At 43.3% G+C, this 17,468-nt stretch overlaps 1 protein-coding gene across 50 annotated transcripts in view; it reads left to right on the top strand.

The window, feature by feature from the left end:
• Positions 1 to 16,853, top strand: part of Sox6 (SRY-box transcription factor 6) — a 604,948-nt gene extending 588,095 nt beyond the window's left edge. For 42 of the 50 annotated variants that reach the window (XM_076563550.1, XM_076563582.1, XM_076563567.1 and 39 more), the window contains 3 exons: positions 3,765 to 3,998; positions 6,670 to 6,886; positions 16,348 to 16,853. In XM_076563550.1, the coding sequence (XP_076419665.1) occupies positions 3,765 to 3,998; positions 6,670 to 6,886; positions 16,348 to 16,651 (755 nt within the window). In that variant the 3' untranslated portion in view covers positions 16,652 to 16,853. The remainder of the gene's footprint in view (positions 1 to 3,764; positions 3,999 to 6,669; positions 6,887 to 16,347) is intronic. The other 8 variants (XM_076563579.1, XM_076563547.1, XM_076563577.1 and 5 more) reach the window with 1 other exon arrangement.
• Positions 16,854 to 17,468: the final 615 nt, after the last annotated feature.

Genomic DNA, 17,468 nt, shown 5'->3' with positions numbered 1-17,468 from the left:
CGCCACCACCGCCCGGCTAATTTCCATTTTTAATCTCTGAATTTATACATGTATAGTGTATGTATTTATTTCTAGGGCTACAGTAGTCCCCAATCCTCTTGTATCATAAAGGAGATTTTAGGAAAGTTTAGTAACACCCCTACCTCTCACATCTTTGTGAAATTCTTTCCCCACATTTTTCAAATATAGAGCCAAAGCTCAGGTGATAGATGAGTTGCCATCTTTCAATAAAAAAGAAAGTGATACCAAGAGATATTTCCTATCAAAAGGTTTGGCCCAAGAAGTCTTTGTTAGAAAGCATCTGCATAGAGAACTCTAGATAGCTTCATAGAGCTGTGTTAGGTGCAGCCACTGTACAATGTGGAAATAGAAGATGCCCTCAGCACATCCCTGTGAGCATCTGTAGTTTAGTACTGCGTTTCCCCTACCAACCTGAACACTAATCTGGGTATTGTAAGGTCGGGAAAGGACTTCCCCTTTCTAGGATATTAGCTGTAGTGAGTCCTGAGGGAGGGGCCAACTGTCATGTGCAATGTAAGCTTGTTGTTGCTTGTCATTGATTGACTGTCTAGTTAAGAAGGAGAGTGACATCTCAGATACCATTTATATAGTCATGGGCTACCTTAGATGTGGAAAACAGGAGAGAAAGGATATGAACATGAGGAGGGGAAGGAAAAGGAGGAGGAGGAAGAGGAGGGAAGCCAGGCAAACACATATGTCCAGCTGTGGTTTGCAGCGGGGCCTGGACACAGCAGATTTCTACCATATTCAAAGTCACACTGCAGTAATAGCTGGTTAGGTATCATGTCCAGTTGATGATTTTAAGCTTTGGTCTCCTTGGATAAATCTCTTTTTCCAAATCTTGGTTTTTCCTAGTAGTATTCCCAGTTTAAGATGTCCCCTCCATTTTTCAGCTCATTCCTTCTGGAAGAGAAAAGAGGTGACAAGGAAAGGAGGCGGGGAGCGTATAGGGAGGGGGACACAGTGTCCTCAAGTACTGACTGTCCCCTTCTTACTTTGTGTTGTGTAGTGGTGTGCACTGTGCTTGAGTTTTGCAGTCTGGATTCATCCCTGGAGCCCTAAAGCTCCTCTCTGGGACTGATGGTGTAGGTGGTGCACACTGGGGAAGACAAGGGAAGCCTTGGGTGGAGGAAGAAGCTGATCTATGTCCCTTGCAGGATGCAGAGTGTCACTGGAGCTCCTGAAGAGAGAAATAAATGAAGGCTGAGTAGCAGCCTTAAGGGGGGTGGGGTGGGGGGCTGGGAGGGGTGGAGGGTGGACAGAGGAGAGGGAACTGGGCACAACTCTAGAAGAATCGATCTCACTATCAGTAGTGTGGTGTGGAATATATGGAAGGTCTCCGGACTAAATTCTAAAATCCCACCATGATGTCTTTCATTCTGTGGTAGGGTAAAGCATCCCATGTCACCATGAAATAACACCACAAAGGAAGAAGTGAGACACTGGCTATTGGGTTTTTGCTAGTAGAGAGGAAACTCCAGCAGTGAAGCAGGTCCTGAGTGTTATTCACCTGTGGCATAATAGTTAACTTAGAATAATACTGAAATGCTTCCGCATCTGACATTCTCCACAAACCTGTCTCCTTTTATGGGTACACATGCCAGTATATAAATTGCTGCATCCATGTCAGTTGTAAAGTAATGGCACCAAGGGTGTCATAAATTACCTCAGTGATCCTCAGGAGAAGACACTGTCGTATCTGAATGAGTGTTTCGCTTCCAGAGTAATGCATGCCTTCATCTGGCCCAGCAGTCAGCATATTGCCCCATGTTGATGGATATTGTCAGCTGGAAGCTACACTGCATTTCACTGCACAATAAACATGGCTGTCAAACCCACATAAAGTGAAATCAATTTATCCTGTATGGTCAGTGCATTTTAAATGAAATTAATGTACTGTGGGTATGGTGGCAAAAAGGTAGCATATTAGTTATGCATCTTGGGATCTGAGCCTTTCTGAGTAACGCATCATTCTGTCTAGTGGGCTTGAGAAAGGGCTGTTTATAAAATGTGTGCTATTTTTTTCATAATCTTCAGAAAGTGGTCTTACTGCCCCCCCATGTTGAGGGAAAAATTCACAATATTACCCAAATTCTATCCTTTTATCCTGTCTTTTGTCTGTAGTAAATGATGACCATATCTTTCAAATAATAGCACCCCTTAATGTCCTAATTTATTACTGGCTTTGACACAAACAAATTACTCCTTAAGCAAGGTATCTGGAAGTAGGACCGAAGGGCCAGAGATTGATGGGGCGTGTTGCTCCTGCAGAACTCCACTGCCTGCACTGAATGAATTTTTCTTTAAAAAAAATTGGAGGAGGTGGTTTTAATACACACTGAATTTGGAGGCAGGATTTCTAGTTTGTGTAGTAGAAACACCAGCTGAGGCCACCAATTGTACCTACTTCACATTTTACCATAGAACTTCTCAATCTACATAGAGATGCTCAGTAGTTAAGACAAGGCAAAGCATACATCAGTGTGTCACACTTGTGGGATGTATGAAAATGGGAGAGCCTCATTCACTCATTCATTTAACACACTTTAGTAATTAGAATCATTTGTGCCAGATACATCACCAGATCCCAGGAATCTGCAAGTGGGCCTCAGCCTCCACCCTGGCCTGGAGGAGTTATCCATCCTGTGTGCTAATAAGTTAGGTCTTCAGAAAGTATCAGCGTCTCATAAACAATAAAGAAGTCCTTTTAATCAACAGAAATATATATATCAGGACCCTTGAAACAGTATTTCTTAGTCTACTATTTTTGCATAAGAAATGAAGACCAATTACTTTTTACGTAATGAATATTTACTATGTTGTTTGGGAGTTACTCATATACGAGTATGAGAATAGGAGAGTTACTAACTTTAGAGATTTCCCATTCCAGGGATGGAGGGGAACTGTCAGAAGGAGGCAGTCCCATAAGCAGTGATGACTTCAGGCCACGAGCCTGGAGGCTGGAGGAGCCAGTGCATCCTAAGTGAAGATCCTCATCATCATCTTGTAGCCTGAATGCCCTTCCTGGTTTCCTTTCATCCCCTTTCCCACTTACCGGCGGATTCCAGTTCATCCTTCCAGAGTCAGCTGAGATGTCATGTCTCCCAGGATGCACGGGCTGACTGACTATCCTACCTTGTGTGTCCCTTGGTGCCCTGCTAATTCCAGTCTTGCAGAATTTTCCACATATCTGGTCGTGCCTCCCTGGACTATGAGCTTCTTGAAGGCTTTATTCACCTTTCTGTGCCTAGTGCATAAAACTTCCCTTACAAGTGATTGCTCAGTGAAGACATTTCATTGAATTAATTCATTCCTGAAACATCAGCAATTGAATAGGACTTGAAAGATAGCATGGAAGAGTAGAGGCCTCTGGGACAGACATTTGGGGGCACACATAGTTTGAAATGGCAGATTTGGGGAAATGACTGGTAAGAGTTTGCTTTTGAAGGAAGGTATTACATCAGGAGAAGCCACCAGACCACAGCCCAAATCTTACTTTCTTACCACCTACAACTTAGTGTAGTATGTGGCGTAGAGACGGAACAACGTGCAAAATCATTTCGGCCTACTGTCTCTGACCCTGTGTCAGGAAGGCTTATGGAAGCATCGTCTAAAACTGTCTGCTTCCGAAAGGTCTCTTAGAACAGAAGGCCTGGGGGCAGCAGCGGAGTCAGGCAGAAAAGCGTGAAATGGCCTCGTAATCATGCTTTCCCCATCTTGTTCTTCCTGCCCTAACATTACAGGAAGCAAAGCAGTGAATGGCTCTGCAGCTAAACTACAGCAGTATTATTGTTGGCCAACAGGAGGCGCCACTGTGGCTGAAGCACGCGTCTACAGGGATGCCCGCGGCCGTGCCAGCAGCGAGCCTCACATCAAGCGACCAATGAATGCGTTCATGGTTTGGGCGAAGGACGAAAGGAGGAAAATTCTTCAGGCTTTCCCTGACATGCATAACTCCAACATTAGCAAAATCTTAGGCGAGTGCTGCAGCCCAGCTGGCGCTGATATCTTACCCTACAAGGAGGGTGGGGTGGGTGCAGGGCGGGAAGCAGGGGCGGAAGTGGCTCCCTAAGGGAAACTGATTGACAGGGGCAAATGAAATTCAAGCAAGTGCCCACAGCAGCCTTGGACATTTTCTCTCAGAGTGCCACCACACCATAGTTCAGGTGCGTCTACTAAGACAAGGCCTGTAAACTTTCTTCTTAGACAGAATTATCAGGGTAAGCCTGGCTAAAAACTTTAATTTAGAGCTGAACTTCTTAGAGTAATGTGCTTACATTGTAAATGTAGCAACTATTGAGTGATGTCACAGGACTCACAGGGCCAGGCAGCCCTGAAACACAGACCTGACAGCCCAGGTTCACATGGTCCACTGGGAGAATTCACCAAGTACTAGGGGTACACCCCAAATGGTGTGAAATTCATGGGGTGCAGAATAATGTCTCTAATGACAACTTGAAGACTTGTAAAATAAAGCTACATTTAATCTGACACTGTATGCCTAGTTCAAATTTCATAGCCGTGAGCTGAGCTGCAACTCAGGGCAGAGCCTTGCCTTGCCAGCACCGTCCTCCGGGTTCCCAGGCTTAAACTCAAGCCATATTCCATCAGGGTAGGCTTGCCTAGCATAGATTACACAGTTTGGAACAGTTGTGCTCAACATATTGAACATATTTTATTCAACATGCAGCATTACAGTCAACATGTTTCCTCTTCGGAGAGAAGAAACACAGACGGCCCTGTTCTGTTTAAGCTGCCATTGTAGAACAGAACCCAAAGGAGCTGCGTAAGATGCTGGAAAGCACCAGGCTTACACTGTGGCTTTAATTCTTTAAATGTTTTCTTCAAGAGCAATAAATATTTAACCTGAGTAAATACCAGTGGTCTGGGCACACACAAATACACATGTTTTGTCACAAAATAAATGATTTAACTTGATTCTGAGACATTACGAGGCAGGAGTCTCTAAGAAAATTTAAAACATACTTTGGACCAAATAGAGGTAGAACATGGAAACACAGGCTTTTTGCTTTTTGTTTGTTCCTTTTGAATTTTAAAGCAAAGGCTAAATATCACTTCCATTTAGAGAAATTTCAATTTTAGGGTTTCAGAGATAGGCAGAGGGATGATATTCTTTTTAATTTAAATACAAGCTAAAAATGTTCCTAATGGGCAGAATATATATATATATAGTCTAAATTCAAAAACATATAAAAGAAATCAGTGTTACTCCAGCCTCACAGCTGCTGATAACTTCATGTTTGTTTCTTGCCATTTCGGTAGCAGCATTTGTAAGCTTTCAGATGGGCACAGACGCCCTCTGTTTCCATCTTGGCAGCCTTGAAGAATCTCTATTATTGATATGCATCCTGTAAAAACATTATGAGGAACATAAAAAGTATATTCATTAAAATGTAAACTGTTATGCACGAGCATTTCCCATTTCAAGGGTGCCAGGAATCCTAACCTGGGGCCCTACATTGCTGGCAGCCGGCATAACAAGCTGATTGGCACAGCCAAGGGATCTGCACAATTTCATGCAACCACCAGGAAAGGACAGGGATGCTGGGAGAGCAAACCAGGGTATTGCTGGCTACTGAGACTATTTGTACAACTTTGCCATTTGTTTACGTGTGAAAAATCGCCACTGAAGAACTGCTAGCATCCAGTCTGCACAGCTGTGACCACTTTATCCACCAGACACAAAAATGCAATTCAATACATGTGAAAAAAAAAAAAAACATCCCTTCTCCGTCAAGTGTTTAGATAATTCTTTGTAAACAATATTAGAGAAGGGAATACTTCTCCTTCCTGTATAAACCATACTTTTAAAGATGCCGTGCTTTTATTAGTTCATCTTTGAATGATCATTTATAGAATTTGAGAATGGTGCATATGACTTCAGCTGCATCTCCTCTTCCATAGCTGCCACCTCTTAAGTAGAGGTGTGTCATCCTAGAGGTGACAGTGCACAGGGCAGGTTTCTATGTATGTAAGAATGCTAGCATCTGCCTAAAGATGCTTGGAGTGTGGGAGAGACTCCCAGGTCAGAGACCAAGAAAGGCTCCTGCTCCCTGAGAATCCTGCCCATCTCGGAAGTATGCCTTGAAGGTTTGTGTTGTTAACCCTTGGGGAGAGAGAGAGAAGAGGGAATGGAAGGAGAAAGAGAGGTGGAAGCTGAGAGAGAGCTAAGTAGGGAAGCTCTTGGTTATGGCAGCAAAACCATTTTACAGTTGCACGGTGGGGCTGGCTCAGAAGGTGAAGATGTTTGTCTCACAAGCCTGGCGAGGTGACATAAATTCAATCCTCAGAGTTGATATAAAAGTGGAAGGAGAGAATTTCCCAAAGACGTCCCCTGACACACCTGAACACCCATGTCCACTCACAATAATGATGATAATTAAAAAAAAAACCATAAGATCATCAGCCATAAAATATTGAGAGAAAAATACAATAAATACATTGTAGTTTTTTGTTATTGTTGTTGTTTGGCTCTGTGGTTTAAAGGACAAGTCTCAGTTGTGTGTGGTAACAGGATCTCCTGAGCAAAGGCAGTGAAGTAATGGGAGATATGACCAGTCATTTAGATCTGGAACATGTCACCATCATCATGACCTCTTATATACTTAAGGCTACTTTCATGTTTAGGATCTCGCTGGAAATCCATGTCCAACCAGGAGAAGCAACCTTACTATGAAGAACAGGCCCGGCTAAGCAAAATCCACCTAGAGAAGTACCCAAATTACAAGTACAAACCCCGGCCGAAGCGCACGTGCATCGTGGATGGCAAGAAGCTCCGGATTGGGGAGTACAAGCAACTGATGCGCTCCCGGAGGCAGGAGATGCGACAGTTCTTCACTGTGGGGTACGTGATCCTGAGTGGAACCCCACCCTCCCCTTCCCAGGAAAGAACCGTAGGATGCTCCTGGCATGTGTGTTTGGGAAAGAGATTAGTGTGAAGGGAGGGTTGTGGCACAGGGAGGGCATGGTAACGACGGGACTCTGCCTCATCACAAGCCTACAGCTTGTCTCCTGCCCCCACTCTGCGTGTCTCCCGTGCTCACCCTATATAGCCAGTGCCCACACACAGAGATTTTGGTAGTTTATTTAGACAGACACACAGGGAGAAAAAGTAAAAACTGACTCTTAGAAATCCCCACAGCTTCCCGGCTTCTCTGGTGGTGCTTCTGACTGTAGTCACAATGGTCTGCTTTTGTTGTGGGATCGACCACAAGATAATTGGCCTTGACAGTGGTTAGAAGACCTCATTTTTGGCATCATATCCAGAACTCCTGTTGCAGTAAATTATTCTGTGGTGGAAGCAGTAACAATGTGGATTTTCTTGCTTAAATCAGAAACTGGGCATGTTTTTGATATCTTCAAGTCTGATTTCATGTCATTTTGTTTAAAAATTAGGTAATAGATTTCTGGTATAAATTTCGACTTGGCTGACGGGCTGTCTGCATTCAAAAGCAGCCCCTCCTAACCACAGTAGTCAGGATAAGTGGGGCAGATGCCTGGAGATTCCAGCACACAGACCTTAGCAGCCTATGGGGGCGGGGGGCACTCTGGAGACAGAGGCTGCAGCTGCAGGCAGAGGGAGAATCCTCAGGGAGGGATGAAAGAGGAGTGGAGGAAGCAGAAAGGAAGCCATATTAGCTGGACATGTAAAGGAGAAAGGGTAGCTGTGCCCTGGCCAAGTAAAGGTGCAGAGAGAGAGGCCTTATGGGGAAGCGGGGCACTCTTTGTGTTTAAGGATGCTCCAGGGGAAACCCCAATGTGACATGCTGGTCTTAGAAGCATGTGTTTAAAAGGGTGAAGTGAATTCAAATAACAAACAGAGCACAACCGGGAAGTCAGTAAAAGAGCTTTCTATGTGTGGTGCACCAGAGTCTTGGGGAGAACCGGGGCTTCTGGGTTGGATGACTGAGCAACAAATGCTGACCCTGTCACCTACTTAGGCAGGGGCCTTCCCTTTACCCAGCTTCCATTTCCTCACATGGGAAATGGGAGGAATGATTGCAGACGTCCTGCATGGCTATTGAGACAATTCAAGAAGGAAGAACTTGTAGAAGACAGTACTTAGGAGAGTAGCTGCAAACCCAGTATCAGTGTTTGGACTTACTAGGTATCCACTATCCCAGCAAAACCATATATCGCCCTAGTTCACCTATGAGTTTCTCTAGACTCTGGCAAATGGACCCGTTAGGGATAAAGAGAATTGTCCCACCTTATTAATTGACGATTCCAACATGTTAACAAATGAAGATGTGACAAAATAGGCTTATCAACTACCTCTGTGCTGTGAGTGTTTGCACTTTTTAAAATAATGCTTTTAACACAGAAAGTACAATGCAATATAATTGGATCATTCACATGATAATGAGACAATTTATGAAAAATGCAGGTTCATAGTGCCCTTTCAGTAGGCTAGTCATTTTAACACAATATGGATTTAAGACTGCATGATAAACATCTTGTGTGTTTAACCTGGTATTGCATCCATGAGACTGTGTTTATCTTTGAAAAAGTTTAAATTTGAGAGCTTTTGTGATTTCTGGCCTTCTTCTGCCCCTGTGTATTGAGTGATACTTGCTGGGTCTCTTTGACCACAATCTAAAGGGTTATCAGAAGTACTGTTTGTTTCCTGATACTTACTTGAATAGATGAGTTGTACCCGTGATATTTAACTTAGTCATTGCTACAGCATACTTTAAAATGAGTCTGTATCCAAATGCCCCAACACATACTGGTACAGACTGGTAGTTTCTTTGAAACATAATAAACTGATAATTCCCTGAAACTCAGATGAGTTAGTGACATCTTTGGTTTATTGGGTACCCACACGGCACTAGGTGTTTTGTATCCCCAAGTCACACAACCCATAATCCTTTAAATAAGATACATAAGCTAAGGTTTTGATTGTCCCCATGCATCCCAATGGTGACAAGACAGGAAAGCTCAATCCTGGTCTTCACCTGTCATCCCAAACAGCAAAGAAACTCTCCTTACCATGTTTCCCCACAAGGTGCCTCACAAACTCTTCTGGAACAGACATGAGGATAGCTGTGCAGTTTGTGAAGGACTCATAGACCCTGGAATCAGTGCAGTACGCAACTGTGGGATGTGCTGAGGGGAGCTGCAGGGGCTGGGCTGCTCCTGACCTTGCAGGAAGACCTGTTACAGGAAGGGTGGCTTCACTCTCTGGAGCAAACGGTGCTGCCAAAGGGCAGGCAATGACCAGAACATCCATTCTGGTTTTGGGCTTTTTTCTTTTTTCTATTTGATTTGTTTTTGTTTTGTTTGTGTGTTTTTGTTTGTTTGTTTTTTAAGATAGGGTTTCTCTGTGTAGCCTTGGCTGTCTGAGTGCTGGGACTAAAGGCATGTGCCACCACCATCAGGCCTGTTCTTAATCTCCAGTGCTGACTGCTTCCTTCTGCCCAGTTCCAGGAATATCTGCTACATAAAGCTAGGTAGTATCCCTACTTATTACAGATTTGTGTTTTCTTTTAAATAGTTAGACCTGATAGAGTGGTAACTCCCCGAGGGTCATCTTTGGAAATTGATCTTCATTAGCTGTAAGGTTACAACCAGAGGAGCAAAAAGCAACACAAACAAAAACTCAAAGATTACTATTGACATCTTGATGGGGCAAGATCGATTTTTATAGCTGATTTCGAAGGGACATGCATCCCTTTCAGCCAGTCATACCACATACATTACTTGACATTTTTGTACATTTCAATGACTATACAACTGTAGCTGATGAGTTAGAAAACTTAGCTATTACCAAAAAATTCTGTCAATAATATGTAAGAGAGTATTCTCTTACCTGAGATTTAACTCCTTCAAATGGCAGATTAAGTACCAAGATTTTGTGAGCATTCTATAAATATAGACCTGATATTTGCTGAGGCCTATGTAGCTACAATGTTATATTTTTCCCATGAATCATTGCTAAATCTGCTTTTCATTTGGAACACATTTAGTAATTTACCCCTGAAATTATAAAGATACTGCCAAGTATCCAAGTGGGATATCTTTTTAAGCAGCAATGGTGGAAAAGTATTGAATAGTCATAGTGTGCAATATGCTGTGCTGAGTGAAGAATGTAGGTTATTGAAAATACATCAAATGTATTAGATAAACACCATCACTATTTGAGAACTGACAAGCGCTGTGTTGGCAGACATGACGTCACTTGTACAAAGCACATAGTCAGGCGCATTGCTGAGATTCAAGTCAGGCTGTTATGGGTATAATGTATGTTTGCCTTATGTTGTGTGCATCTCACAATTAGAGCCCATGTAGGACAGTAGTGAAGGCATTGACTCCAGAGCCAGCCTGTTCAGGCTCCGATGCTGGACTGTGTTTTTGTCACTGTGCTGGCATGTATGGATCTTTTTTCCTCAGAAGCCCCCATTTGCCCTTAGGATACTTCCTTAAGCTCTCTGCCCATCAGTTTTCTATGTGTAGAATAAGGATGACCATGGCACCAATAACATGAATTCCTCAGAAGATGAAATGGCTTAGCAAATGGAAAGTGCCAAGAACACTGTCTAACACGCAGTTAGAAAAATCTATGTGTCAGACATTTATTTCCTACTATATTAGAAGTATTATTTTCCTAGATAATCATTCCCTAGGTGATCTGGGACCCTGCCATTTTGATGTTAAATCTAAAGGAGTCGAGTGAAGCCTGTAGGACACAGACTGTCCAGTAAGGAAGCAGCTTAGAACCACCAGTAGATCATGCAAGAAGATTGCTCATACTCCACCCCTTCCTACAGCATCAGCCAGAGAACCATGCAACTCACCTCACCCTGCTGCCTCCACTTACAGACCTTGATGGGGTCTAAGGGTGAGCAAGCCATAGGGGTTCGCCAGTATAAACATGCAATCCTTTTATATTTGACAAAGCCAGATTGTTCCAGAACTACTCTTATGATTTAAAAACCATGTCTTGGTGCTGATCTCTATCCAGCCCCGGTACTACTCTGTTCTTGACCAACTCTGTTCCTGTCCCTGCATGCAAATACTTCCAAGACATCTTCAGCTTCTGTTTTGGTGTGCACATTCATTATTTGTAAAGCCCAAGGCCTGCCAGCTATTCCTGTCTGTGAAATCTGCAGTGTTTGAATTTTGACTTTGAAATTGATCTGTAAAGGAAGGAAAAGTGCTTTCTAGGAAAGTGATTCCTGATAGACAACCCTTGATGCTGCTGGCTGATTTTTTTTTCAGTTTGTTTATTGATCAACCAGTCAATTGTTAAGAACCTATTAGAAACCAGCAAGATGCCCAGTTCTGTACTAAATCACCAAAGCATTGTTCCTATAGACAAGAGTTTTCGGGGCATTCAGTAGTTAAATAAGACAGACACATGCACAACTGGGTGTCTTAGTTAGGGTTCCTATTGCTGTGAAAGACACCATGACCATAGCAGCTCTTATAAAGAAAACATTTCATCGAGTGGGTTTGCTTATAGTTTCAGAGGTTTAGTCCATTATCATTATGGTGGGGAGTATGGCAGGATGCAGGCAGACATGATACTGGAGAGGTAGCTGAGATACATCTTGCAGGCAACAGAAAGTCAACTGTGACACTGGGTTATATCCTGAGCATAGGAATCCTCAAAGCCCACCCCCACAGTGACACGCTTCCTCCAAAAGGCCATACCCACTCTAACAAAGCCACACCTCCTAATAGTACCACTCCCTGTGAGATTATGGGAGCCAATTGCATTCAAACTACCACACTGGGTTAGCTGATAATGGTTTGTACACCACCCACAGTACAGATGGTGTTCACAGTATGGCACGATGAAGTGCTTATCTAGACACATAGAAGCCCAGGGAGGAAGTTTGCTATGCTGCAAGACCAGACCAGCCACAGGTACCTCGGAGGGAGGCACTTGAAGTTTGAGAAGGTCTGACTAGTAGAAAGTAGATTCCTAACTAAGAATAAAGGAGGGGGTGGATGTGGGAGGTAGAAAATGTCAAATGTTCAAAAATACAAAGGAGGTAGTGATGAAAGGATAAGATAGGCTGGCTGTAGCAACAGTGAGAGCCACGATGCTTCAGCTGAGACTGTGCTCACTTTAATAAGAAGACAGAACCAGAATGGTGTATAACTGTGGACTTCATCCCCACAATCTGGTGTAGCCTCCGAGGGCTCTTAGATCTTCTGTGCCTCCTGTCACCCGCCACCCTTGTGGTCCTTAGCACCTCCACTAAGGCTCTGTGAGAGCTGACTTGCCACCTCCTAAGGGAGCTGTTTCCTCTGGAAAACCTCTCCAATACCAGAAGGTTATTTCTCCTTCACTGCTCTCAAGTCTGCCTGTTGGTTTGCAAGCTGGTCCTGGTCCTCCAGCTTGTCTCCTGTTTATGAGGACAATCATTCAGCCTCTGAAGATTATCACATCCTTACCTTTTCTTTGTCATTGTCCCTCCCAGATTTCTAATCTCATCTTTTCTTGTCTGATATGTCACTTATATTTTTCCATTTTTTCCCTCCCATTTTCTACTCTGTTCCCTCATCCACTAACTCATTGTAATCAACTGGTATTTACTGAGTGTGCTCTGTGGTCAGGCATTGGTGGTCAGGCATTGTCTGGACTCTGGAGCTATATTAGTGAAGAATCTTATCTTTATAAAGCTTACATTCTAGTTGTGGAAGAAGTCAGACAATCAATGAATAAACAAGTGTAAAATAGCTACAAATGCCTTCAGAGAAAGTAAATAGGGGAGGGACAGTGGTGGAGTGTTGTGGAGGCTGCTCCAGTGGTTAGGGGAGCCCCAGTATTTTCCTGAGAGTATGAGAACTGAGCGGGTGAGGAAGTGAGCTGTTCGGGTGGCAGGCAGAGGAGACGCTCCACAATGGCTGCAGACATAGCTATGCTGGCTCCTTTGAGAAGACAGAGGCCAGAGCAAGAGGTAGGAAGAATTAGAAATGTCAAAGAGATGACAGAGAGCCAAACTGTGAACGACCATATTTGCCATTGGGAAGTTGAGTTTGACTCGGCCCAGAGGAAAGGCTTTGAAGAATTGGAAACAAAGCCAGACAAAAGATGCTGGGCTTTGAGAGGATCACCTGAGTCACTATGTTGAAACTTGTCTGAGGAGGAACGGCCTGTTTGAAAGAGGCTCCTGGGATAAATCACACTTGAATTGATGGTGGTTGGACCAGGTGTAGAAGAGTGGGGAGCCAAGAAGTAGATAGATTCTAGAGATTTCCCTGATGGACAACCAGCATGGTTTGCTTATGGATTAACTGCAGTAATTGAAAGAACTCTTACAAAGGATTGGCTTGAGCAACTGGAAAGATTAGAAGTACTCACTAGCCAAGATCAGAAAGGCCACTAAGGACTGGAAATCCAGAGTGACTAGGAGTTTGATTTTGTACCTGTAAGACTAAGATAGTCTTTAGCATCCAAATGAAAGCACACACTAGTGTGAGTTTGTGGGAGAGCAGTGAGAGAGTTTAGGAGGAAGATACTTGTTAGAGATACAAACTTTGGTATTATCAGCACATAGCTACTATTTAAAGCCACATATTGGATGTGGACCAAGCTGACTTTGGATTTAGTATGTTGGAAATTATTGGTGATCTCCTCCTGAGTCATTATTAGGAGTAATTGAAATGAGTCTAAGGAAGAACTGAGAGGAAGAAATGGAGAGAGACAACCTTCCTGAGTTTTGTTTTAGAACGTCAGAGAAGTAGAGCAGTAGCTAGAGAGGAGAGGAAAGGTAGTATGCCATGGAAAATGGGTTCTGTGGACAAGCAAGAGGCCTCTACAGCAGATTCTGAACTCATTAAACACACACAACGCAAGCAGAGGGCTGGGCTCAGAGACACAAGTGAGTCCATGTGATGGTGGGCTTGCAGAAAGTCTCTTCTAGTTGTGTCTAGTTGCCACGTGAAATGAAAAGCCAGGCTGTCATCTTAGAGTGAGGAGTCAGATATTTGATGAGTGTTGAAAGTACTACAGACTGTCTAGGAGAGAGAAAGAGTGGGCTGGGAGAATGTGCCGTATGCTGTCTAGACAGTACCAGAGACCGGTGCAAAGCACACATTTTCAATGTAGGAGCAGAAGCAGGGCAGTGTACTTCCTCCACCCAAGTCCATCTGAGTGCCTGGCAGAGCAGGGAGGGAGTGACCCCACCTCCAGACCCACTAGTGAAGCAACCTTTAGAAAGGTGGTAGGTGGAGCTGAGGCCTGCAGGGGAGCTTATCAATGAACCAGGGAAGAATCCCAGGAATGGGAAGAAAGTTAGCTTAGGAGAGGGCTCTACCGAACCAAGAGCTAAGCTTTGGACTCAACTTACATTTATTTAAGACATAAAAGTAATAGATATACATAACATACAAATATTTTAATTACAATATTTCAAAAAGCAAACCTCTGTTCTCATGAAAAGCACATGTTTTCTGTATTTAAAGAAAATGTACCATTTGATAGTTTTGTTGGTCTGTGAAGTTTAGAATAACTGTCACATTAGGAAATCTGTAAAATGGGTCAATATTGCAGGAGAATGGTCTATCAATACTTGTAAATTAAGGCAAAAATAATTCTACTGTAATTATCCAAAATCAGTTATAGATGTAATGCAGTAAATCCTGAGAATGTTAGCATGAAATTAAATTTGTGCCAATTTACCCCAACTTTTAGAAGCATATGATTTTAGAATTTGAGAGGAGCAGGATTTCATGGGGTGTATCTACAGATACAGTAGCTTCTCTTGTCACTTGCTTCCTTCAGGAGGTCAGATTCAACAAAGGAGTCATCGGAACTGGATTAATCTCAGATCCAGTGTCAGTACCAGCTCAGCTAGGTACTGTTGAGTCCTCAGCTTATGTCATCTCAAGACTAATAAGAATGAAGGGGTGATTATGTTTGTTAATGCAGTTAACATTGTTATGTCTTTGTATGTATATATTTATATTTACATGTTATAATCACACAAACACGTGTTATGTGAGTAAAGGGTTAAAGAATCAGGGGGACGTCCTGTGGTGACTGAAGGTCCCTAAAGGCAGTGTGAGCACACATCTCCAGGCATCTTGGCCTTTCTCCTTCTACAAACAGGGCTGGAGGCCTCTGTGAGGAAATGAGACCATTCTGAGGTATCTCTGACCAGCCTACAACAAAGCTGCTTCATAAGTATGCATGTCTTTCCTGAGAATGAGGTGGGCAGAAAGTCTTACTGATGTAGAAGGCCAATAAGAATTACTCAAATGACAATTGACTAGAAGCCTTGATTACAACAGGTGGGAGGACCTTCTAGAACACTCTGACCCCATTTTTACAAACATGAATACCAAGGCTCTGCCAGAGCCATCACGATGAAGCCTGAGGTGTGTGTTGACTATAATCTGCTGCCCATAACCACTGAGGACCACTTGATAAATGTTACATAGTTGAAAAGGTCACCTCAGACACAGTGTCTGAGCTGGGTGGAGCTTTAATTCTTATGTTCTGGGGGAAAGGAGACACACAGTGGTAGTTCTTCCTGCAAAGGAGACCTCGGCCTTCACGAGATCTGCTGGTTTGTTTGAACTGGGAACACAGTATGAAGAAGTGATCTGGTGTGACTTGACTTGGCATCTTCTGGGATGTAGCAGGAGTATCATGCCTGGTGTATCTTATTATTAGGGTGCAAAGCTCCCTACTTTTTATTACCAAGTCCTCCAGCCCCAGCTCCATCCTCAGCCTCAGGAGCAGTGACGTCTAAGATGACTATCCTGGAAGGATCCTAGCCTGGCGAGTCCAGCTACAGCAACAAGCACACATTAGTACAGAGGGGGATGAAGCCTTTGCCAGATCTGATGATTTTCCACTTGCCAGATCTTTTCCCATTTTCCTCTTTCATCCGTAGTTCTCAAATTCTCAAACCAAGTTGAAGATGACACCAACCCACTTAAGAGTATCATTACAATATGTCCATGCCTCTTGACTAGTAAAAAAATAAAAGCTGCTCTCTGGTCTCTTTTAAAATGGTCTCACATGAACCGTTGTGGTCTTAACTGCAGCATTTGTGCCCAACCCAATGCCAAGTGTGATCTGAGCTCAGTGATATTTGCCAAGTTGAAAGTTCTGCCTTTATGTTGTGAAACTGTCAGCAAATTGCTGCGTTGTATTATTTAACCACCAGCCACAGCATCAGGGACAGTCCAGGGATTCTTCCAAGGAACGTTTTTGTCACTTCTGGACACTTAACATGTTACAGAGGGCTTGGTTTGGAAAAGGTGGGTTAGGAAGTCCTGGGTCTCATGTGAGAACCTATAGAGATCTCCCCTCTCTTTCATTTTGTTTCTAAATCTATACAGGCAACAGCCTCAGATTCCCATCACCACAGGAACAGGTGTTGTGTATCCTGGTGCTATTACTATGGCAACGACCACACCATCACCTCAGATGACATCTGACTGCTCTAGCACCTCTGCCAGCCCAGAGCCCAGCCTCCCTGTCATCCAGAGCACGTATGGTATGAAGATGGACGGCGCAAGCCTGGCTGGGAACGACATGATTAATGGAGAGGATGAAATGGAAGCCTATGATGACTACGAAGATGATCCCAAATCAGACTATAGCAGCGAAAATGAGGCCCCAGAGCCTGTCAGTGCCAACTGAGGAGCTTTTGTTTGCTGAATTAAAACACTCTGACATTTCACTCCCTTTCCCCAACAACAACAACCAAGTTCTTAAAGAGCCCGCATGCATTTGTGGCTCCACCGTACATCAGCAGAGTGGTCTTAATCGCTTCGTAACGTGTGAGACAGAAAATTACGTTTTCCTGAGTTTTCATAAACTTGAGTTTTTGTCGTTACCGTTACTGTTGTTGTTTATTTAGGTGAAGACGTATTAAATATGAGACACCGGGACTTGGAAACTTATCTCCGCCCATCGCCGTCTTTCAAGTCTTACATTTCTGTCTTACTATTTTTCTTTGGGATGTTGACAAAGGGTTTAAGTTACTGTTTTAGATGGGGTTAAACATTCTCACTCAGGTATGCTGTGCCGGCTACAGGTTGTGAATGTGTTTTTATTCTGAATTACTTTAGAAAACAACTGAGGATTTCATATTGTGAAACCGGACAAGTCCACGGCATGTGCGGCTACGTATAGAACATGTTCAAAAGGCCTCGGAATTCCATTTTTTTTCCATGTGTAGAATTCAACTTTGAATGTGCCAAACCTTTTTCATAACTTTTGAATCTTAACTATTTTGAAAGTCTTACAGGAGACACTGCAAAGTCTTAGACAATCTTTGGCATCTTAAAATAAAATAGCAAACCACATTTTTTTTTCCAGAAAATGGTGAAGTACTCAGGAATCTGGAGACAAGATATTGTAAGGAATGAGCAAGGCTGCCACAGTGCGTGACCCCAATTGTGTTTGCCTCTTGACGTGCCATCAGTGTGTGGTGTGGGATGACATGCACCAGAGT

The sequence above is a fragment of the Peromyscus maniculatus genome, chromosome 1 (assembly GCF_049852395.1).
Source record: "Peromyscus maniculatus bairdii isolate BWxNUB_F1_BW_parent chromosome 1, HU_Pman_BW_mat_3.1, whole genome shotgun sequence".
NCBI classification, from domain to species: Eukaryota; Metazoa; Chordata; class Mammalia; order Rodentia; family Cricetidae; genus Peromyscus; species Peromyscus maniculatus.
Note: the sequence above shows the minus strand (reverse complement) of the source record. Positions and strands in the feature narration are given on the sequence as shown.